Below are 25,278 nucleotides of genomic sequence, written 5' to 3' on the forward strand. Positions count from 1 at the left end.
ACACCGGATCATTACAGCTAGGGGCAGACGGGGGAGAGACGGGAGAGTGGGATGGATGAAAACAGGGGAGCGATCCTGATGTGATAACTCATCATCATCATCATCTTCTTCATCATCATATTTGTCACATCTGGACCATGAAACCAGCTCAGACACAGCAGCTCGGACCCGCAGCGACTTGTTACAACTTTCCTTCGAGTCTGGAGGAGCTGAGATGAAACACTGAAGCTTTTTCACTGAGGAAACCAGAGGTAAAGACCAGACATGAGTCCCCGCTGCAGCTGCTTTACCTGCAGGACTTATAGTCATTACAGATACAAAACAAAGTAAGCTAATACCAGTGTTATCAAAGGAGATAAAGACTTTTTAAAAAGTTTAAAAACAGCATATTTTTAGCAGCGGTTTTGTAAGTGGTGGACAGAGATTGAGGTAGATGGAAAGTGAATGAACAAATAGGAAAACAGTTTGTTTCTCTTTTTCTCTGTTCTAATCGTCATGTTGCAAAACAGGAAATTAATCTAGTGCAGGTTTGATATTCAGTTATTTAAGTAATTTATCAAGTAAATCTACATATCACTATGCTACAACTTCTCGAATAATAATATTTCATTTATACAACATTAAATAGAAATGCTCTTGTTAAAATTAAAATAAATTAGGACATCACTTCAGGATCTGGGGGTGTGAATAGAAAATGTGTCATTATTTGACATTTAACACACTAAATTATGCAGCTGGATGCAGCTTTAAACATATATAAGAGAGCTGAAACAAAAAGTCGATTAATCAATTAATCAACTGTAAGAAAATTAGCAACTGTTTTGGATGATCGACTAATTGTTAAAGCAAAAATGTCCAAAATGTTCTCGTTCCAGTTTCTCTGATGTGAGGACTTGCTGCTTTTCTTTGTCTTAAACAGTGAATTGAATCTCTTTGAGTTTCCCGGTGTCGGTCAAGCAAAACATATTTCTTTCCCCAATTTTTTAAATATTTTGTGGACCACATGGTTGATTGATCAAGAAAATAATAAGCAGAAAATTACGGAAAGTTAATCTACGATAGGTTTGAGAATAACCTAAGAAAATAATTGATCAAATTCAAGAACCAAACATAAGTCAGCTCGTCAAATATGATTTTTTTTTCTTTTTATAGGACTTTAAGTTGCATTTAGGGGCAGCTTGAGAAGTGAATTTCTCATTATTTTACCATTTAATGTACAAAATTTTCTTATTAATAAACCAAAAATTTGTCAAAAAATGTGAAAATTACCATCTTGAAATTGCTTGTTTTGTTCGACCAACAACTAGAAACTTAAAGAGATTCTTTGACTGTTATTTACGGCAAAGAAAAGCAGCAAATCTGCACATCACAGAAACTGAGACAAGAAACTTTGGGTCCATTTTTGCTTAGACACTGACATTACGAGGGCCTCCATGTAGGCCTACTGTGATCCCACAGGTCCCTGAGTCCTGACCTTTTGTAGGCCTTCATTATTTCAGTTTTGAACTCAGGTTGTACCCCCCCCCCCCGACAGGATGTGCTGATACGACCCTGGTGAACTTACAGTGTGTGTGGTGTTTGTTGTTTTTTAACTGTAGCGACCTCCAGGTGGTCATCATGTCCGTTTGGATGATCCTTCCTGTCAGCCTGCCTGTCTTCACCATCACTGGAATATGGGTTGTGTAAGTACCTCTGACTTATGTAAATATATACATCAGCTTGTCATTGCTTGTCTTTCATGTTCAACATTTGTAGGCAAACTTCGAGGTACAAAGTGCTGCAGCTCAGAGCTCCAGTTGTCTGTACATAAGCACCTGTTATCGCTGCACTGATGGCGATGACCTCTGCTGGCCGCACGAAGTTCATATATGTAAAAGCGTTTCCTTTTTTGGAAGGAAAACAGCAACAGCTTGTTTATTCTGCAATTGTGTGGGAGAACAGTCATGGTTGAAATTCCTTCTGGCTGGTCTGGCATGTGTGTCCCTGTGTTTTAAACTCAGTCACTTGCCCACACACAGCAGTCCCATCTGTAGCTCTTCACATGGCAGCAGCATTACTCAGTCAGAGCTGCTTCTTCTGTGGTCCTAATGAGCAGACAGGGTCATTCAGCATCAGCAACAGGTGCTGGGAGCTGCTTTAGTGCCAATTTGGAGGAAACATCAACGACATCTGTAACAATTTTCTACAGAATTGAATGTAATGCAAGAATTAATGTACAAAATCAAGGGGAGATATCTTAAAGAAAAACATCCTCAAAGGAAAAATCTGATATTTTGGGAGAATTAAACAAGAAGGTTGATACCACTCTAGTTTAAAACTTAGCGTAAAACCTGGAAACAAGGGGAAACAGCTTGGCTCTGTGTCATTTGCTTTTCCTTTTTTTAAACATATAGAATTTTCATGGAGATAAACATTTCACTTTGAAGGGGATATTTGTACATTTTTCTGCCACTGAACATGGTTTCTTGCCGGGAGCAGGTGGAGGTGACTTGTCGCTTGACAACAGCTTCAGACATTGTTGCGTTTACAAGACAAGAGGTTATAATATGCCCTCTGAGCAACACTACTTCTTCAGGGCAGACTGGAGGCTACAGTGAGTCACTATCAGAAAGTGACGAGCTAGCTTGTTCTACTTCAGCAGAAGAAAAAAGTGATAGAAACAAGAGTTAACATTGGTGTTGCTTTCCGTCTCTGGAGACAACTCCTGGTGAAAATAGCTAATTTAATGCCCCATAAAGCAGCGTAAAAACAGGGTTATGGCAAGAAATACAATACAGAAATAAATAGGTCAAGAAAACTGTCAAACTCTGCAGAAAATAACTTAAAAATATCCACTTAAGATGGCTGCTTTCCAAGATCTTTAACATTTACTTAAATTCAAGAACAGTAATAAATCCTGCCACTCTCCAGGAGGTGGAACAGAAGATTTAAGAGAGCGATGGTAGACTGAAGGAGAAGAAGTTATTGTCAGCTATTTTACACATCCAGTATCATCATTACCTTTGGAAGAGCTGTTGAAGACGACTGAAAAGTCCTCCGTAATCCTGAATTGCACAAAAAAATAAAGGAGGTAATGTGAGTTTGGATTTCTCTTATCATCCGGTTGACTTTAAACAGCTAGCCTGGTTGTCTCCAAAGGTAATAACCTGTGCATAAACTGAGTTGTAACAATTCAGTGCTGGGCTGTTGACTTCCTGAAGTCTCCACTGGTTTCCTAGCAACCATACAGTGACGACAGGACAGAGCCACGTTAGCTGTGTCTGCCGTTCACTCATTCACCACCCCTATGAGACTATGTCCACATCAAGCTGTTTAAATTTAAAAAAAAAACAAAAAACTGTTTTGTTGTGCGCCCACACTTTTCAAGTTGGTTTCATCGGGTCCTTCATCCACAGTGAAACACCTGAACAACATGAAAACTGCTAAATCCACAACACTGCTTCACAGCCAACATCTGATGATAAGAGGCGCGGACGTAAATAGGTTAATGACTGCTCTGCTGTGTGTTCAGCTGTATTGTATTTTATGAAGGTTATCCTCATAGCTTCACTGATACTGTGGCACGCAGCCCCTCACACTCTGGGCTGGGTTTGCGTCATTGTTTTGGAAAAACTGTTCCTTTAATGTTGTCTCAGCCCGGGGGACATGGAGTCAAAGTTACCTCCGTCTCTGCTGCATCACTGTCGACAGTTATCTGTTTTTATCTGTCTCTGGAAGTCCCCTTCGTTTATGGAAGTTCAGTACTAAAGTCCTGGAGTCACCCTCTTATCTTACACACCTTCATTTACATCTCATGTAACTCACGTGTGTGTATTCGAGGGGCAGTAGAAAAGGCCGGGACAATGATAATCTAATTATCAAAAACAACATACATGTCCCACAGAATCAGATAGTCGCCTTAAAGTCTCCCCTGGCTGCTCACAGTCACTTTTTCCAGTTATTGTTTCAGGCAATTAACTCTCAGGGATTTTAAAACTACAAACCAGAGACTCAGACTGTATCCACTGAGATAAACCCCCTGTACAAACCCAGCCGGCTGCACGCGACAACAACACCTTCATACACCCTCTGCAGATTTAGGATGTTGAGATGCTTCACTTTTTTCTTTAAGTTTAACGTCAGCTGGTCTCTGTTTCGCCTCTTCCTCCTCTCCTTCCTCGGTGTGAGCGGGCCGACACAGTCTGCTCTGCGAGAAGCTTTTCACACCTTCGCTAAAGTGGACGCAGGGTTTTTTTTCACGGCAGGTCTCTGAAGATTTGTCCATCAGAGATGAGTCTGTGACCCCCCCCCCCCTCGTTCTGTCAGTCCCGTTGTTCTTCATACATGTCGACACCTGCCCTGCTTCAGCCTTTTCGAGTGCTGTTGTTGACCCAGAAACAGAAACTGAGGCTTGTGAAGTTTTGGTGGGAAAGACTGAAAACAAAAATAACATTTCATCCAAATCCAAGTAAATAACTTAAACTGCACAGAAACACTAGTTCAGACCAAAGTGCCGTGATTCCTGTTTGTTCAAGCAAACACAGATCAATTCCTCTGACCTGAGAGTCCCCTTGTTATCAGTGATCAGTAGATCCACTCCAACTATCACATGTTTGATTTTCACTTTTTGAGTAGCCTGTTTTCTCGATTCCTGTCAGTATCTTATCTGTGGCTCAACATGTCTGTGTCAGTGGTTGAGAATCTCCTGTCTTTTACCCATGGTGTGTTTAAGTGTCAGATCACATGTTTACATGCAGTGACTAAGAGTCTGGACTGGCCTCTGTCCCACTACCTTCTGTAACGCAGTGCAATCTCTCGTGCAGCATTTCATTGACCTTTCTGGAAAAATCAAGCCTGTTCCTGGGGGTTTACTTGAAACTCCACCACAGCCGACGGTAAACCTTCATGATCGTAACAAGGTTAAACAAAGATTCCTTTGTGAGTACGGAAAAAAAAATCTACATTTACTATGAACATTTACAAGCGCTGCAAAGTGGCTGATTATGTCATTGTATCTTAGTTTTTTCAATAATCATAAAACTCACCAACTCTTTCAACTTTCTGGTTGTAGTCTCTGCTGTCTGAAAGCTCGACTCACTCATGGACTCATCTCTTCTGTTGAGCTGTAACACTTACCCATGAACATCTAGGACTTATAGGAAATTGTGCTTGTTAAAGGCTGCTAAAAACAGAAATACTGAATAAACAATTATATTAAAAGTCCCATATTTAACCTTTTCCTGTGTTTTTTTGAAGTGTTGATCCATAAGAAGATATATTTGTGGTTTTAAGAACCGAAAACCATCTCAATATAGTTTTACATCTCCTCTCTCAGGCTTCTTTCATGGAGCTCCAGTAAAAACAGGTTGGTGAGCCAATCAGAAGAGAGGAGGCTCTGAGCCTCTTTTCTGATTGGCTGAGTGATCCAATAAAACTTTAGCAGATTTCAGGTAAGCACTCAGAGAAACCAAATCCTGCAAGGTTGGATGGTGGGTCCAGGTGGGTGGGGCTTGGGGCGTGGCTGAGAGTTACAGAAGTCCTGACGGCTGGTTTTAAGGCTCAGTTTCTGAACACAGGCTGTGTCTGATACTTTCACAGTATTAATATAGAACCTAGACCTGCTTAATATTAAACAACACATGGACATCTACTACTACTTTTATACTGTATGGGACCTTTAAATAGTTTTTCAAAAAAACTTCTATCCTGATCTAAACACATGATTTGAGCCACAAGACATACTGAGAATGGCTTTGTTTGATGTTCTTACATCTGAAACAGAACCTGGATGTTCTGGTTTCACTTCGGCTTTTTATAATGTTTAATGTTCTCCATCTTTAGCCTTGCAAACATTAGTTTTGAAGGTATTTTTTTTGAAAAAAATGTTGACCTGATGATGACGCTGGATGAAAAGTCAGAGGATCACTTAAGTTTTTACATATGATCCTGAGGGAAACATGAACATCTGTACCAGATTTCATAGCAATCAAGCGAGTATTTGGTGAACCTTTTTCGCACAAAACCTCATGATGGCACGAGATGAAAAGTCAGAGGATCACCAAAGTCAGTAGGATTCATCCACTGAAAACCATGAAGGTCTGTACAAAATTTTATGGAAATTCATGCATTAGATGGTGAGATATTACAGTCTGGACCAACAGACCGATATTAACCATCCACTGAGAATCCAGTTTGAGACTCTGTACATTTGCTGCTCGGTCCCTCCTACTCCTGAGCAAGACTCTCAGCCTCATTCTCCCACACTGTGATTCACAGTGTATTTGTGTGTGTAATGAATTATCTCAGGCTTGTGGTGAGTGTGTAGTCGACAGATTTAAGAGGTTTTAAAAAGCAGCAGCGGCTCCTCTGACGTCAGAGCTCAGGTTAAAATACAGCCAGCCTCTGCACACAGGACAACTATGACGAAGACAAGTGTCCTCAGTCTGTGAAAGAAATGCTGCTCGTTCATGTGACTTCAGAGGCTGGACTGACATTAACTTTGATTCCTTATGTGACGGTGCTGTCAAGTACTCTATTTTAGTAGGTAAAACAGAACTTCACTTCTACTGTAGATCAGTTTTATTAAACATTACAGAGGTTGTTGTGACAGTGAAAGTTTGTGTCCAGAGCAAATCAAGATATTATCTTTTCCTTCTTGTTCAACTGATTGTTCACTTCTTCTTCTTCTCTGCTTTAACAGATACGCCATGGCCCTGTACAACCAGCATGTCTGCCCTGTGCACAACTGGTACAGCACACACACACACACACACACACACACACACACACACACACACACACACACACACACACACACAATCACTCATAGGGATGAACCAACAGAGAATTATCAGCTCCCCTTGACTTTTACAGATCTTTACAGTGAGTCTCAGCTCATTGTTTATCTGGACCGCGTCTTTACTGTTCTGGTTCATTCACCACTTCCAAGTGTTAACATAAAGTTAACACTTCCTGACACCAACAATAATTAAGTTGGACACAATTAATCCTGAAGTTTATTTAATCCTCAGAATATGTCCACGCTAAAAAAGCTAAATTTCAAACCACAATATTGATCATTTAGTGTCCACACTAATGCTTCAGACAGCTAAATATCTTCATCACCCCTGTAGTTAAATATACCAAACTCATGATTTAGTAGTTCTCATTTACATATTCTGTTTTAAACATAAACTGAACAAACGACTTGTGAGGAGTTTTCTTATTATCTTCATTTTCAAACAGGACCCAACAGTTTTTGGGTAGGGAAGCTCAAAACGATGACCAAACAAAGAAAAAAAGTCGTTCATTGATCATGAGTAATCACCACACGGATGCCTGCTGTGAAACTGTGAAAACCGTAGAAGGAAAACCACCAGTTCTCTCAGCTGGCGTGTTTATGTAGCATTAATCCAGGAAAAGACTCATTTTGCCCAAGGAATCTTTTCTCAACCTACATCACAGAGGCCCCAGCACTTCCTGCCAAGTCCGTCCATCTTAATTCAAACACGACGAGGCACGAGATGGAGAAAGAACGTAGAGATCAAGACGGGGGGAATTAAGAAAATAAAGTGCTGCAGGGGCAAATGTTAACGTGTAGAAGCGTATGTGGGGGGGGGGGGGGAGTGGGGGGGGGGGGTTTGGATGGTTTCTGCAGAGATAAAGACAAACACATCGGTTTAAATAGAAAGAGGAGGAATCCAAACTCATGTCAGGTATCATCTCTGATGTGGAGTGACTTGTGTGGTATGTGAAATCTAAACATGGAGTAAAATCACATGCTGGATTCTTTAATAAAAGCACCTTCCCGCCTGGTACAGAACCATAAAAACTATCAGTAGACCTCTGCAGAACCCCTGCAACAACCTGCGTAAAGAACATAGAGTTTCTCAGGGGAAAGGTTTGTGAATTTAGGTTAAAGCTCTTATGTTATGATATAAGAAAAATATTAGATTACCATCCCCTTATCTGTGATTTATAAGATTTAGTCACGTGATGTATTTCTTTTCATATTTTTCTTACGTCTTTAAAATACAAGATGATGAGTTTTAGTTTCATTGGTATGAAGATATTTAGTTTTTTGTTTTAATAAAAAAGACAAAGTTACTTTTATTTTCTACTGTAAGAGCATACAGTTGGATTTAAAGGAGCTACAAAGCTAAAGTTAGCGTTAGCAGCTGTTATAAGAGAATATAAACAATAAACAATCTGTGAAGTGTAAGAGATACAAATATTTAAATGAATCCATCAACCAGAAATGTAAAGAAAGTAAAAAACAAAAACACAATTTATTTACCCTGATTCCCATCTATGTGCTTATTAATGCCTCTTTTCATTTACTTTTAATTAATGCATTCTGATGTGGGGATTCTCATATTATAAAGATGATCCTCACAGTTTCCTAATCACAACAACACACACAACTCAGCTTTAAACACTATGTGTAATTTAACATTTAACAGACCTTTCACCTAAAAGTACTTTGGGTTAATTTTCTACTGTGGTTTGCGTAGAGCAGGAGCCGTGATGCGCCACATGAGACCCTCGATGCTCAAACCATTAACAGAGTTTGTTTTCTTTGGTCGTCCTGCATCATGAGACGCTCATTATGAAGCATAATGGGTAAAAGTAAAGATTTGACCTGAAATGAGGGATTATTTTTTATCTAACTTTGAACTATTTTAAAGATGAGCTGGTTTCTTTTAAACAAGTGTCTATAATCACACATACAGTATGAAGTTAGCGTGTCCATGTGTGTGTTTAAAGGCTTTATAATGAGTCATGTGAGGAGCAGCTTCCACTGCAGAGGGGTCCTGTGCTGTGCTGCACCCTGGACAACATACCGCTCATCAGGTGAGTGTTCCCACCTCTGCAGGTGCTACAGGAGTCATTTTATTCATTTAGCAAAGCTGCTGCTGTGTGTTTAACATAGGTCACAGCTATCTGGTTTCTGTACGTGAATCAAACAATCACCGTAGTTGACATCGAGTTGCTGAAAGTGCGATTTCTCTGAAACCGCGGTGGTAAATCAGTGACTGAAGATCCTCTTTCTGCTCTTGAAACAACAACAATTTCATTGAAGCGCCACAGAGCACACACTGTACACACGATGTGACCACGGGTATCGAATAACGTGAAATAGCAGCGGTCCGTGGTTTCCGTCAGTCATTTTTATGAGTTCTACCATGTCTGGTTTTGTTGTTTTTCCCTCTTCTATTGAACCCAAACGGCAACAGGACAGATGTCAGAGCACATTGTGTTTTATACATTGCGTGCACGCGCTCACACACACACACACACACACACACACACACACACACACACACACACACACACACACACACACACACACACTGTGTTTAGAGAGAAAAACTGGGACAAAATGCACCTTTGTTACTGGAATATCTGTGGACGGTGACGAAACACAGCGATGGACTCAAGCACACGACTCCGCAGACAAACACTAAAGAAGAGGAAAAAGCTGAAAGGTTTAACTCCAGACTCACAGACGAACTGACGCAGGGAACCTGGAGCACACAGACTGAATACACAAGGGAGGCAGGCATAATGGGACACAGGTGAAACACCTCAGGGCTGGGCACACAATCACACGGAGGCAGGAAGAAGGGATCTGAAATGAGAAGTGAAGGTGAGCAACGCAAAAATAAAAACAGGAAGTAAAGCAACAAAAATGCTGGACGAGACCAGACAGTCAGACATGCAAAGCTTTACCTTTATCGAATGGCAAGTTAACAAATCGGCCTCATGTCTGAATAAGTACCCTGAGCGCTTTAACCTGAAAGGTACGATGGCAATCCAGTTACGTTTCTGTGTCACTTCCTGTATCACTGAACTGAAAGTCTTCAGATTAAAATAAAAGCAGCAGCAGCAAAAACATGAAGAGACAGAGAGAAATGAACACCTTTAACCTCTATCTTTCTAACATCACTGTAACACATTTATTCCCCCAAATCTTCATCTCTTATTCACAAAGAAAATAAAATCAGTTCCAATAAACGAAGATATTGCCAATGTCGACGTCTTCTCATATCAGATTGCTCCGTAAAAACAATCTTCTCCTCCCTGCAGCAGCGAAATGCTTTACACACAGCATGCGAGCGTGAAGCGAGAGTCCCAACCTAACATCTTGTCCTTCAGTCTCCTATGTACATGCATCGGCATTGTGCTTGTCTGCCACAAGCTCCATCAGAGAAAGAAGCTGAGCAGAGGTGAGCAACAGCTCGGCTCCCAGCCCCTCCGAACGTCCCGTGTCCACTGAGAGATTCACTGATTTTTTTAACGTGAAACTGCTTTATTTAGTGTTTTTAACGGTTGTAATCCCCCAGTCTCTTTGTTTTGGAGAGGAGGAGACCTCTGTGGATAATTCGGCTCCAGGTAAAAACCTCCTGAACCTCTGACACTGAAGGAATCCAAAGAGGGAGAAAGTGACACTAATGGTGCAAAAACAGAAAACGCTCTTCCTCTTCTTTACCATTATATCAACTTTACCTCACTGCTGTTCACTTACTATCACGCAAACTTTATCTCTTTACCTAGATGTGCTCTCACGGTCATCTATGTCTGAATGAGAAAAAGCCACCACTGTAACAGATGCAGTGTTTTACATTCCACGTCTGAACAGTCAACACTGTTGAAGAAAAACACATTATAAGTCAAATGGACACATTTAAAGATCCAGATTGAGTTGAGCTCTTGCTGGACACATTTCTCTGATTGTTGAGCAGCTGCAGAGTTGCGAGTTGTTGTGAGATGAGTCCACACTTGCCCGACAGAGGCTCACAGTCAGGAGGGATGACCTCTTGACCTGGACAGGAAGAAGAGCTTTTGTTGAGCGGAGCGGATCCGTCACCACACTGAGACGCAAAATGCAAACAGGACAAACTCACAGCTCTCGTTTCTTTAGTTGCAACTAAAGGAAAAAATCTGCTGAAGAGGTCGTCAGCGTGTCTTTAGTACTCGTTTTAGTCCTCATGTTTTAGTTGCGGAGCATTTTTCATGCAGCTTTTGATCTGCAGATAAAGATCTCAGTGTCGTTCTGTCCCCGACCTCCCACTGAGACTGTCGCTCTCCATTTATAGACAAGCGTTTCTCTGCTATCCAGGAAAAAAAAAACAAAACAAAACACTGGCATGGTTTTAATACCGCAGAGTAACTATGGACTCATATAAGGTCTTTGTGCTTTTTCATGACTATTTTTAAGCCATTCCTGGCTGAGAGAGAGCTGCACGGTAAAAAACATAGGACCAAAAACCAAAAGTGGGGAAACATGCAGGATCTGGTTTGAACTCTGAGAACCTGATTGAACTTTAGCCCACTGAGCCTGGAAGCCAGCCCAGACTAACTACCCTCCTCTCCTCTGTTTTCTTTGCAGTAAATGTGGAACTCTTCCACCTGAGAGCTGCTTCTTCAGCCTCATATGCAGCACCGGCTCCTTCATGGGTGAGTATCAGTACAGAGTAAAAGTATTCAGTCAGGTGCACTTTTAGACGTTTGTGTACATAGAACGTGGCTCTAGTACATCTTCACACACATTTACCCGACATGCTGCTCTTTGCTGTACGCTCAAGACCTCAGACTTGTTTTTTCAGCTGTAGTGGCTCCAGCCAAGTCTCCGTTCCCCCAGAATCCACTGCTTCACCCCCCCCCCCCCCCCTCTCACCGAGGAGAAAATTTACCCTTTGCCATGAATGGTGCATTTTTATGCCTCACATGACCCACGAGCATTCAACCTCTGACCATGAGGGCAGCTGCTCTGCTCCGCTGTGTGCCAGTCCTGCTTTGAACCGTCTATTTTGGGTGGTTTACCCAGGGTTCATCGCTCGCTGTGCAGAACGCCTATTGATTTTTTTTCCTTTATTTGCTAAATAAAATTTTCTGAGAATTTGCTCTCTAGTAAACTTTAGTCTACTGAGCTTTTAACATGGAGGACTTTAGGTCTTTTACACCAACACTGGAGACGGCGGCGTGTTCTCTCAGGTGGAGAGTGGAGCTCACTACATTGATTTTGCACCTGGTTTTGCAGCAAAAGTTTAACTAAACAACTAGTTTGCATGATGTGTTGGGAGCTCATGTCACAATTTTATAGCTGTATAAAGCCTCTGTGTTTGTGCAGAGTAAAAAGCTTCAAGCCTGAGAGCGGTGCAGTGATATCTCAGCTCTTGCAGTTGAAGAGAGAAAGTGGCATCATTAGGTAACAACAGTCAGTGTTTGTGATTCTTCATGTGGATCTGTTTGTTTGAGCAGCGCTGTCCAACTTTTTGATGTAGTGTTTCACAGGAACTGGGTTTGTTAGATGAATATAGCGTGAAGTGCTGCGTATCACGTAGGCTCATCTCTGCAGGACACACTGCTGACAGCAGACTAACATCAACAGGAGAGGAGATTAAAACTGTACAATACCGAGGAAATATATAGTCCTGTATTTCTGGCTTGATGCATTATGTTGCAAGAACTGTTTGACTGAAGCTGTGTATTTGCTCAGTGTCATTAATTCGACGTATCACCAGAACACACCTGGTTTTCATAGGTTTTGTGAGAAAATGCTGGAATCCACGGACGTTTAACGAGCCCATTAACTTGTCTGAGATCAGGGGTTTTTTCCTGTGTGTGTGGTATTTATCTTCTAACACACCACTGAGCGTCCCGTCATCCTTCATGACTTCACAAAACCAAGACAGCAAGATACTGGCCGATGTTTCTGCAAAAGCTGCAGAATAAAGTTCAACAACACAGTGGAAATGATAGAAGTTGTATTAATTCTTCTGCATGCACAATGCAGTTGCCGTTACCTGAAGGTGAAATGGATGTTGCATCACCAGCAGGAGGTTGAGACTGAGCAGCTGTCATTCTCAAGTTACCAAAACATTTCTTACTTTAACATGATGACCAGTAGGTAAGGAAGGGACTGTTGTTCCCTCCTGCCTTGTAGCTTCAAACCACAGATATTGTATTTTACAGTTGTTTTGTTGACTTTGGTGAAATGTATCCACACTTTGGAAAGTTTGGAAAGTGAAGGTTGTCGGTGTCAGTGAGTCGGAATGTGTTTGGATAAATCACCAGTTTTTCTGGCTGGACAACAACAGCGAGTCCAGCCTTAGAAACACAAATTGTTAAGACAAAATGTTATGACTGAGTGGCTGAGTGATGAAGTTACACCATTGGCTGTTACTCTTTCAAAATGAATTGGTGCAAACACTTTCCATTATTTAACCAGGGGGCGTTTACAGGCTGTGTTGTCAACTTAGTTTTTGAACTTTTGAACTTTTTGGTGACTTTTTACTTTTCATGGAAAGTAGTTGTTAACAATCTTTCCACAACAGTTTTCTACTACATCATCAGTCTCACACATTTGACCACACACGGTCCAGCCACATACTAGGTTTTGACCTGGTCTTGTTTTCTTTGCAGATGTCTGTAGAGGCCAAATAGATGATCTAAGAGAGATTAACAGATCTGGGTATTTTAACAACTTGGAACTTGATCCAAAAATTGTGACACAAAAAGCAATATACTTGAGAAGCTGAATACATGGTATTTTTACTTAAAAACCAACTGAAACGATTAATCGATTACCACAGTAGTTGCTGGTAGATTTTCGTTCTTTCAGCTCTAAATGAAAGCCATGGTGTTGGTTTGTGTGCGCTCACACTCTGGAAATTTCCCCAGCATCAAAAGCTTTCCCCCCTTTTTTTTTTTTCTTCCACTCTCACAAACAATACACACTTTTTGTTTGTGAGGCAGTTTGTTTAACCTGGAGGTGTGGTGTGATTCGAGATGAGAAGAATGGTGATTGTAGAGAAAGTTGCTCCCTGGCTGTGCTGCAGGCAGATAACCCAGAATCCAAAAACATGGAGTCTTATCGCCGCACACGCTCGACGATCAAAAACTGACCGCCGGCGCTCGCCGTAGGAGTCACAACATGAGCATCAAAACAGTTTTGCAGCGTGATGAGCAGCAGATGTTACAGCGGTGTGAAACTGCTGTGAAGCTTTGATGGAGGCGTTCAGTAAACAGACATCAGGAATCTGCTCACACAGAGATCTGCAGCATCATCGCTCCACTGATCAGGATGTGACTTTGATGCTGCTTCACCGGCCTGATGTGAAGGATTAAAGCTCTTTGCCTTTAGCATCAGCAATTATTAAATAGTTTAATTCTGCTGTTTTAGCATGGTTGCAGTCAATCTTAGTAAATTTATTTTTATTTGTTTGTGCATTAGCAATATATATAAAAAAACTGCAGGAGAGGTTGGAGTTGAAACTTTGTACAAAGACAAAGCATAAAAATTTAAAAGCACAATAAGAGAATTACATTCATTATGAATAGTAAAGGATGTAAAAGTATGGTGGCCCTGAGAGCCCAATGCACTGCAACTAGAAAAACACCTGCAAATATATAAAACACAAGCGAATGAAGAAAACATTTTCACCAATTTGACAGCACATACACAGCATAACAAAGTGCACATCAAATACAGTTGCAGTTCCTCTAACGGCCACTAGAGTCTGGCTCCAACAGTGAGTCGATCCCCATAGACTCCAATGTTAAAGTGTCCAACTTTACATCAGAAATAAACATGTTTACAGCCTGGAACAAAAACAGTTTTGGTCTCTGGAGATAATTTCCTCCTTCATGAAAACTGTTTATAGAACTCACCTGTTTACATTTTATTAAGGCTTAAAGTTATACGTAATTCCTCAATTATGTATAACTTGGCCTCTTTGAGTGACAGGTGGGTGAGCATATGCTTGCCACAAACTGGCATCATGAAGTCTGAGCACCACACACGCCCCTCCTCTTTGACCATCTTTGAATTAGCTGGGAGTTATTGGTGGAGTCAGGCACTGCCAAGATGGCGACAGTGGGGCAGCTCACTCTGAGCTTCAAAACCGCTCATCAGAAACCTGTGGGTGATGTCACAGAGGCTACGTCCATCTCTATTTACATGTAGCTGAAAATTAGAAGGTGTACATGTGACCTGCGGTTACCCATAACACCCTTCTCTACGTAGGTTTAGATTACGTATCTTGGGAGCATATAATTCTGGCTTTTCTCCTCTGCATTACAAAAAGATAAAAACACATAAAATGTGAACTTTAACAAATTGTTTTAACTCTGAGGGTGAACCAGTTTACCTTATAGTAAATTCAGGTGGATGTGGTTTCCTCGAGTAAAAACCTAGGGCAAACAATACTTGAAAATGTCCAGCTGCTTGTGAAACAACTTGCTGTGAGTGAAGAGAAAAAGTTGGCAGAGGTGTAGATGACATTCTCTGACGTGGACTGTGGGTGAGGAGGACAGTAGAGATTACACCTTTGTATCCAGAGAGAATCACTGTAATTAGGAAGAAACCAGAGCTTGTTTAAGGTCATTTTAAGTAAACAAAGAGGATGAATGGTGGACTGTGTGTAAAGAGTGACTGCTGAAACAAAACGTGTTTGTCTGTGGATGCATCAGGAACCCTGAGGTTGTTTTCCTTCTGTTTAGAGAAAGAACTCCTTTAACATGAGCAGAAAGCAGGAAGAGACTCAGACTATAAACACCTCAGTTACAGTTTGTCGTGTGGGCACGGTTCCTGGAAGAGAGCACGTTTGGGCCAAACTGAATCTCCTCCTTCCATCTTCATCTCTCACTTCTTTCTCCTTATGTCTGTTGTACCTGTCTCTGCAGTGATGCTGATCGGTCTGCTGCGTTACGCTCACGTCATAGAGAAACACCAGAACTGTGTCCTCAACACGGCCGGCCTCTCCACCGGATGGATCTGTGCCGCTGGTCTCATCATGGTGGGAAACTTCCAGGTAAATCAACAGTGTGATTGAAGCTCCAGGACACACACACACACACACACACACACACACACACACACACACACACACACACAGAGAAACAATAACAGAACAAATATGTGTGTGTTCAGACTGACCTTTGCACACAGCTTCAAACTGTGTGTGTGTAATAATTCACTTTGTGGGGTGATAGTAGTGAAAGTGATAGCAGCACTTTGGTTATTCAGCTGAATGGCTGAAAGTTCTGCAGGTACAAAACCCTGCAGTACCACAAGCTGCCACTGGGGAGATTGGCAGCGAGGCTCAGTGGCAGCGTCGTATCCAGCTCTCTTGATCGTTGGCGTCAGATTCTAACGCTCAGGAACAGATCCTCGAGGAAATTAGTTTGTTTCCCCTTCCGTTGACCTGATCCTGGCTTCATCCCTAACCAGTTATCTCTGAATCGTATATTTACCCTCTCTTAGTACATCCGTGCCAAATACCTGCAATGACACCATCAGCCTCAGCTGTACTACTGTGTTAAGTACCAATAAGCAAATATTGGCAAGATAACACACTAAATTGACATGGTGAACATGGTAAACACTACACCTGCCAAACACAGAGTTTAGCTCCAACCACAGTGTCACAGAGCCGTTGGCATAATGTAGACTCTACAGATTTGGTATCTAATCTGTCTCATCTGTCCAATTATAGTTTTCAAACATTTATTATTGAAGTTTATATTGTGCTCATGTGATGCATATATAAATAAGTACAGTATTACAGAAGTCCTGGTTTTATCTGTCTCTGGGCAAAATATAATGAAGCAGCTATATGTAGTCTGCTGTGCATGATGAGCACTGGGTAGATACACAATAAACAGAGACCAGAGCGACTCAGTTTGTTGCTCTGCAGCTCTAATTATATAGCAATGCATTTCTTGTGGAAAAGCCCTGCTTTGTTTCTCCGAAGGATCAGAGATAAAGAATCAAAAGAATCAGGGATCCAAAGAGAAAACTGGGATTATGAGAGAGAAATGTCCAACAGAAAGGTTGACAAAACAAAATGCAGCGATGTATTCAGAAGAAATGTTTCTTACATCACTTAAATGACCTTTTTTTTTAAAGTTGGAGCACACTGAAAAAACATCAGTCAAGGATTTGATTTCATAAAAACAATCACCTGAATTTTTTGTCTCTGCCAAAAATGCAGCACTTTCAAAATGTAAGTTACATAATTTCTTACATAATTTCCAACTGGTATTCATTCACACAGAGAGATGCTATCTCACCGCTGTGATTATCTCTGCCCCCGGCAATTGTAAAACTTTGTCTGAAAACGAGGTGGGTGTTTGATCTTTTCTGCAGGTCTGGTTTAATAACAGTCAGCAGGCCTTTTGTTATTGTAGCAGCGCAACATGTGGCCTTTATACTGGAAACAGAGATTTTAAAATACCAATTAAATTCTGTACTTCTCCCCACATGCTACTAGAATTAAGTACAAGTTAAAAAATATTAAATGATTCCCCATTTAATGTTTTTCTTCTTTAACACAATGTGCTTAGATAAGACTTCACATGATTTATGGGTCATTGCCATGGCAACAGGAAGCAGAGGGTCTCAGTGGCCTAACATAAAAAGTATGGAGGTAACATGGGACGAAGATGGTTTCTACGTTTGAAAGCGAGAAGGAAACATAAAAGCTGCACTCACACACACAAATGCCTTTTAGGCTTTATTTCCAGATTATCAGTCGCTATGGTTACAGCTGACAGCAGGGCCTCTTGATGCTGATGTTGGTGAGTCTGTGCGTCTGTGTGCGAGTCATCTTGACCATTATATTTTGCTGTAAATATTCATGATCCCCAGAGGATGAGTTCTTAATTGTTTCTCTCCTGCTGCTGCCATCACCATAAGAAAATACCTCATCAGACACAGATGAAGCAATACTACAAACTTGAGGAGTGCATACCTCCACCAAGGTACACATACATGTATCAGCTCCATTTCACTTAATGCGAGTATAAATACGACTTTAGTCTTATTACATCCTGCTTTGAAGCCCAAATACCATTCAGAATTGAATTTAATACTAAAATAATCTGATTATATCACTTAATCTTCTGGATTATGTCACAGATGATGGATTAAGCGTCTTGAAGGCCGCCTCCTTGGCGCATGTGCACAGCATGTGTTGTTTCTGCTGGTTGGATAAGGCTCGGCGGTGTCGTGGCTGCTGAGCCTCTCTGATGTTCTTCTCTCCTGCAGCCTCTCACCACTTTATAGACCTTCCAAGCAAATTTCTTTTGATGCTCCGTTTGTTCTGTCTGGAAATCGTCTGGTCTCGCCTCTCTGTGGTAGTGTGATCTTAAAAACAAGAGGTTTGGAGTTCCTGCCCTCGGTACGCTCAGGAGAAGTTCAGTTTAAAGGAAATCTTATTTTGAAAAGAGGCTCAGAATGATTTAATAGTAGTAGTTGTAACTACTGTAGGTTGTGATAAAGATTTACTGTGAGGAAGAGGAGCGACAGCACCTGTACATTCAGTACATGCATGCTTCTACACAGGAACATGCTGAAAGTACAGGCACACACATGCACAAGCACATAACTCTGCACACATCCCTTCCAGTGCTGGGAGTTTTCATGGCCTCAGGTGCTGACTGAGTTTAATCTGGCACTGAACATGTTCTGACAGTGGGGCTTTTTGCCAGGAATGTAGCCTCAAATTTACAGTGACGTTTATGTGTTTAGACGTGCACTGCTGGAATGAAACCAAGTGCGTTTACTCAAGTATTGCACTTCACTTTAAAAGTATTTGTGCTTCACTTGAGTACATTTTGAAGTTGATATGATCAACGTGTTACAGTTGCTTATTTACACATGGTTCATTTGTTTGTGTCCAATATTCCCTCTTCTTTTAGCTCTGTGTTTGGTCTCCTCCAGCTCCTGAGGAAATATCTGGCTCTTTAGCTGCTAAATGCTCCACTGTGTTCACCAATTCATCTCTAACTTAGTCTGTCTGCTGTTTGCTGCTGGGCAGGTCATGGACTGTGGCTTTTTACAGATGAAAACAGGCCTGCTGCAGCCAAAAACAAGAGCAGTGAGAGTGAGCCAGAACAGTAAAGATGTGGGCCGGACAGATAAACAATGACTTGAATCTCACTATAAATCCAGGTGAAGCTGAGAGGAGCCTCAGGTTCAGCTGTAGTTTCATCACTGTGAGTGACCCATTGTATTTGATACACTGTTATTACAAAAATATTGATTATCGGCAGTATTTTATGTGAAGTGTTGTGATGTGAAGATATATTTGTGGTTTTAAGAACCAAAAACCATCTCAGTGTAGTTTTACATCTCCTGTCTCGCTCTTCTCTACGGAGCAACCAGCAACCAGCCTCTGATGAGCATCTCTCTCGTGATTGTCTTGTAGCTTGCTATGATGGAATGACCGCTTAGCGTTGTGTTGTTAAAAAAGTCCTGACGGCTCGTTTTAAGGCTCAGTTTCTGAATACAGACAATAAAATACAGAAAATATGGACCTTTAACACTATACTTTCACAGTATTCATCTACAAACCTAGACCCGCTATATAATAAAAATAAATACAAACAACGAAATCTCACCTTATACAATATGGGACCTTGAAGTAAAAATTTCTGAATACTTGTGCCATGTGTTTTTGCTGTGTGTCTGATATAAATGCTTATCCTCAGTCACATGTGTGTGTTTGAGTTGCTGAAGGTCAGTATTGCTGGGAGGCCCTATCCTCTGTGTGGTTGTGTGAAGCGGCTGTCTCAGCTTCCTCCTGCTCTATCGGCCCCTTCAGCTACATCCAGTCTGAGGGTCCTTCATCCAGTCCACACACCAGCGGTTGGGGTGGGGGTGAGGGGGTGGGGAGGGTGGGGGGTCCTCCTCTTTTTTGGTGATTGGCTGCGGTGCCCTCCTCCTCCCTGTCTGCGCTCCATCTTACATAATGAACCTCGGTGTTTGCCTCAGAGTAAACACGGGCATCGAGCGGCTGATGTTACTGTATAAACCTGTGTTTTACTGACTCCACATCTGCTGAGTGGTAAACAGCCGCGCTCACTCGAGGGCCAGCGTTTACATCCCAGATGGAGCGTTGCTGTTGAAGTGCAGCGCTGAATAAGATGGAGAGTGTTTGACATTTTTTGATAAATGATCAAAATGATGAAACTAATTTTCTGTAAATCAACGAACATATTCATCAAAAAATAATTGAAGCTCTAGTTCGAACTTTCATGTTTTCATTCCATTAGCCTAAATGAAAATGTTCTAGATGTGGTGTTTCTTCATTTTATTCACATTTCCCCCAAAATTTAGCTTTCATTAGTCAGGGCTAAAAAAAAGTAGCTCCTGCTGGAACACATCGTGTACTTGCTGCTATCTCGGTCTAATTTTGCGCAAAAAATTTACATCCACGGTAAAAAACTGGAGTATCAAAATGGATAGCTGGTTAGCAACAAGAAGTATTAAAAGAAAAGAGATTCAGAGACAGATGTTGAATCAACAAGTGGTCTCTCCTCCAGTGAAACAAGAGAAAAACGGAGCTCCCCCTGCTTTCAGCTGCTTTCCTGCTCAAGGTTAGTGTAGTGAGATTAGCATATGTGTGTTTTCTTGTTAGTGTGAGCTGCAGTAATACAACTGTCCTTGAGAGGGGACACTTCTCAGACAGAATTGTTCACACATCATCTATGATAACCGGCTGTGACCTTCCCTCTGTCTCCTCCACATACTCCACCATGTACTAGAGGCGGGGCGCGGAGGGAGATGTCCGACTCCTCACCCTGCTGGTTCGCTGCTTGAACTCTGGTACATGAGTTCTGCAGAAGCCGTGCACGTGGCTGCAGGCGGAAACAGGCACTTCAAAAAAATAAAAATAAACACATCAGCACTTCGACTTTCTTCCTGTGGTTGAACCTTTCTTTTGGAGGAAGTGGTGAACACGTAGATTCTTTCTTCCAACGTCCATGTTGGATTTAAGTGTTGTGACATTTTGTAGACGCAGCCTCGTCACTGCAAAGTACTTCATCTCTTTCCTGCACACCCAGCTCACTTTTACGTATAAATCAGTCAGTTCGCTTGTTCTTTGTGTCTCTTCCCTGTAATTACGCTTCTTAAACAGCTGTGATGTCCCTCGCAATGCATCTGTCATTCACTCAACTCCATGTGCAGGATGTGTTATCATCATACCAGCTGCTGCATTTCAAAATATGTGTGTGTGTGTGCTTGTGCGCAGATTACAGGAACTATTTTGAAAACTATAAATGCAGGGAGGATTTAATGCACTTCCTCAGTTATCTCACTGCCAATCAGCTGCTGAGTTCAAGCTGACACTGCGTTGCACCTCTCGCTCTTTGCCTTTTCAAATTGGTATCACATCATTTTTTTCCCCCCTCTCTCTGATATTTTCCTGGTGCAGATTGTCCTGTCCTGTGACGCTCTCTGTTAGATGAGGCTGCAACAGTTGATTACCCAGAGTTCCAGTGTTAGGTCACCATGACCCGTGTATAAGTGTTTGTGTGTCATTTGTGGTATTTTTTAATCAGCTGTGTTGTTTCCACATGTTCCCACAAGAAATGACACTCTGGTGTAAGTGATGATGATTTTGGATCTCATGAGGAAAAAGTAGTTTAGCGTCTTTTAGATTTAGACTTCAGGTTGAGGGAAGCTTATTGGCACGTGTGTTTGAGGGTTAAAATTGTGTTTAGACAATGCTTGTGAAGAGAATCTTATCAGTGAGGAAAGATTCTCATCAGTGCCATATCAATAGCTAATCAATAGTCAGATGCATGTGAGACAATTATCTTGGATAAAGAAGGAAAAATCTGCATCAGAATTCATGGCTAATACTTCTGTGAACAGAGATCCACAGCCATGCTGATATTAAACAGGTATAATGTTCACCATCTTAGTGTTAGCATGCTAACATTAACGTAACCTTTTCTAATTAGCTCTGAACACAAAGAGCAGCAGAGGATGATGGGAATGTCATTAGTTCTGTTGGCGTTTCATCATAAACCAATACTGGAATGAAATAAATGACCATGTTGGCCTGAGGATGGCGCTACGTGAAAAGTCAGATCATCATCGAAGACGTTATAATTAATTCTGCGGGGACGTGAATGTTTATGCCAAATGTCATTAGAGCTGTAGTGATTAGCTGATCAGCAAAAAAAATTATTGGCAATTATTTTGATAATCAAAAAATCCTTTTAATCTGAAAATGCTTCCTTGTTCCAGCTTCCTATATGTGAGGATTTGCAAGTCTTAGAGTTTTGGACAAAACACGACACTTGAAGACGTTGACTTTGGCTCTGGAGAATTATGAAGGTTTTTTTTTCATTATTTTCTGACACTTTATAGTCAAAATGATTAATTGTGATATATAAATAATCAGTTGATAATGGTAATAATCATGAGCTGCTGCCCTAGATGTCGTAGCAATCCATCTACGTGTTGAGTAATTTCTCGAAAAAACAAAAATGGCAACATTTAGGAATTTTTTCATGGCAAATCCATCTACAAGTTGTCAAAATATTCAAACCTGCAAATGCGGGTCTTGTGGTTTCCAAAGTTGCATCTGTTGTTTGGAAACCACGATGTTCTGCACAAACTTTAGTTCCAGCCCACAGAAGATGCTGTGGGCTATTTCTCAGGGTAAGAGGAAACTTTGATCTGCTGGTGGCACGAGGAGAAAAGTCAAGGGGTTGGGATTCGTCCTCTGGGCATCATTAATATCTAATAGAGAGATCTGAGCCTGGGCCGCCGTGGTGGACTGAGCAACATTACCTTCTATAGAGATGCTGTTTGCCACCAGCAGAAGAAATATGAGATGGGAAAAAAGGGAAGAAATTAAAAATAACAAGAGTAACCAAAGTGCAGTGAGGGACAGAAACTACAGCTGTTTATGCATCATGACATATGTGAGGTTTTTTTGTAAATGGAAAAATGAAACCTTCCAACATCACTTATTCTCCCTGAGGTTAAATAGACCCTGTTTTGTGTTTCTTTCTTTATTTCTCAGGTGGATTTTGCCAAAGTCCTCCACTACGTCGGAGCTGGAGTGGCCTTCCCGTCCAGCATGCTGTTTGTGTGTCTGCAGTCGGCTCTGACCTACAGACTGGCCAAGACCCAGGAGGAGTACCGAGTGGGTCACCTGCGGGTGGGGATGGCCCTACTGGCTCTGATCGCCCTGGTGCTCAGTATCCTTCCTGTGACGCTCATGTCAGTTAATGCGTGTAAAGAGTGATGTGACACGTGGCCCCCTGCTGGAGAAAACACAGTTTTACACCCCTTTACGTGAGCAGAGCTAAATCTTCTCCAACCTCTGGGAGTCTGCAGAGGTCATGAGGAGATAACAAGACGTGATATTGATTGCAGTTCCAAGATCTTGACCCAATAAGTCAGCAAAGATAAAAGATAATCAATAAAAAGCAGGTGTCTGAGGGTATTTCTGGATTCCTAAGAGGCAGAGATTTTAGTTTTTTTGATGTGTTCTCTGATCTGGTCTCCCTCCTGCCATTGTTTCTCCTTAACCTCTGATCCCCAGGTGGAGTTTTCTTCTGCCAGGAGAGCTACGCCCTGCAGCACGCCTCCGCCATCTTCGAGTGGATCTACTGCTCGCTCATCATGCTCTTCTACGGGACGTTCGCCTTCGAGTTCGGGGGCATGTCGGGGGACACGCTGATGGTCCTGTCCAGAGGAGGGGGCGTACAGGGCTTCTCCGCCTCCGAGCACAAGACAGAGGTGGTTGGCGCCGGGTCCAACCACCATCAGCCGGAGAGTTTATCCATCCTATAACTGACCTGGAGGTCAAAAGGGCAAAAATATGAACCACTCTGGAAAAAAAAGAAAAAAGAAAAGAAAAAAAAAAAAGCTAGAGCCTGGAAGCTGCATCCTGCATATCAGCACGCTCACTATTGCACACAGCCACGACGCCAAAGCTGTTCTCCTCAGCAGTGACCAAAGACTTTACAGATCCTGCAGGCTAACACTACAAAACATTGCACAATATTGTCAGTGCCTTTCTGCACACACACACACACACACACACAAACACACACAGTCCTCGGTGTTTGTTTTAATTCTCTTAATGAAACAATCGGCCTCTGATTTCTGGACCTTTTATCAGACCGAACGTCCAGGAAGTGCCTCCTCACACGCCGCTCCTCGCCAAGCTGCTGTTTGTTTTCATGTTTGGACGTTCAGACATCGAGCTCCGTATTGTTCCCACTCAGGAAGTTTTGTTACATAATCAGCTTTTTGCTCTTTACCTCAATAATAAGGTGAAGTTTTCCAGAAACCTTCTGACAATAGATTGACGGTCGTTGTGTGCCAAGAATAATGTGTTTGATTTTGAAGTGGTTTAACTGTTGTTTTTGCCCAGAATGAACGGCAGGAGTATCTGCCCTCATGTTGAGAAATGTGCCATGTTTTTTTTTTTTTTAAGTGTATCTCAATTGTAATTCAAGTTTTATTATCCACAGAAACATTTTCTGTCTCATATTGTCTAAATAAGCTCTGTTGTATATTTTGTTATATGTCTTTAAACAGTCAGTAACGCTGACATGTTACAGCTTTAATGTGACCAAACTACAGAGGAGGGAGTGAACACGCTGTGTTTGATTATATACAGAAAATAAAGATCAGCAGTGTAAACAAGCAGAAAACAGCAAATTAAAGCAAATAAGTAAAAAAGAATTCACATTACTTGTGGTTTTCTTTCATCGTGTATCTGCAGCCTTCAGGGAAAATGAAACACTCACTGTTGTTAAAAGGTTTTATTGTTGAAAAATCATATTTACATCATTTTCCAGAACGAATGACATGAACAGAATGAGAAGTCGTAGATTCACAGTTTTTTTTTTGTTTTTTTTTTTAAACTTCTTTGGGACATTTACTGAGATCCCTCCTCATCTTTGTTTTTCTAAGTGTCTGCAGGTCTCTATAAATTCTCCCTGTTTTGGTACCAAATGATGTAAACTGAGAAACAGCTGTATCATCTCAGGGAATATAACAGTATATTTAGACCACTGGTTTGTGCATCGATTTCCTACGGAAAACTAAACATCGCAGCTCTAAAAACTATTAAGACTTTCTACTGTAACATACGTTAGATCATCCTGCAGAAACTTTACCAGCAGCCACACATCTACAGCGTCTTTAGGACGTCTTCATCTCCCCTCCTGAGATCACATCTCATCTTTGCTTTTTTCTGCAGGTCTTTATAAAATTTGTACCGTTTGAACGCCCAATATCGAACTTAAACATGGACCTTAGAGGAAGCTCTACAGGGAGTATAGTAGCACAGTTATAGTACAGGTTTATTCATTTATATCTGAATGAAGACCTCTGAAAACTGTCTGCAGGTGTTGATGATGTTTTTGTAACAAATCATAGAAAACTCATGACAGTGTCACCTCAAACATCAACCTTGGAAGAACAATGTTCAGAATACAGATCTGTGCATTGATTTCTTACAGAAAAAGAAA

General features: G+C 41.4%; 1 protein-coding gene across 1 annotated transcript; it reads left to right on the plus strand.

Annotated features, from left to right (window-relative positions):
* LOC130162232 (transmembrane protein 150A-like) lies at positions 1-24,487 on the plus strand. The gene is made up of 8 exons (XM_056365880.1): positions 1-251; positions 1,599-1,682; positions 6,680-6,727; positions 8,746-8,832; positions 11,372-11,439; positions 15,670-15,797; positions 22,812-22,989; positions 23,337-24,487. The coding sequence occupies exons 2-8, from the start codon at positions 1,618-1,620 to the stop codon at positions 23,585-23,587; spliced, it is 825 nt and encodes a 274-aa protein (XP_056221855.1). The 5' UTR covers positions 1-251; positions 1,599-1,617; the 3' UTR covers positions 23,588-24,487.
* Positions 24,488-25,278: the final 791 nt, after the last annotated feature.

Source organism: Seriola aureovittata, chromosome 21 (assembly GCF_021018895.1).
Source record: "Seriola aureovittata isolate HTS-2021-v1 ecotype China chromosome 21, ASM2101889v1, whole genome shotgun sequence".
Lineage (NCBI taxonomy): Eukaryota > Metazoa > Chordata > Actinopteri > Carangiformes > Carangidae > Seriola > Seriola aureovittata.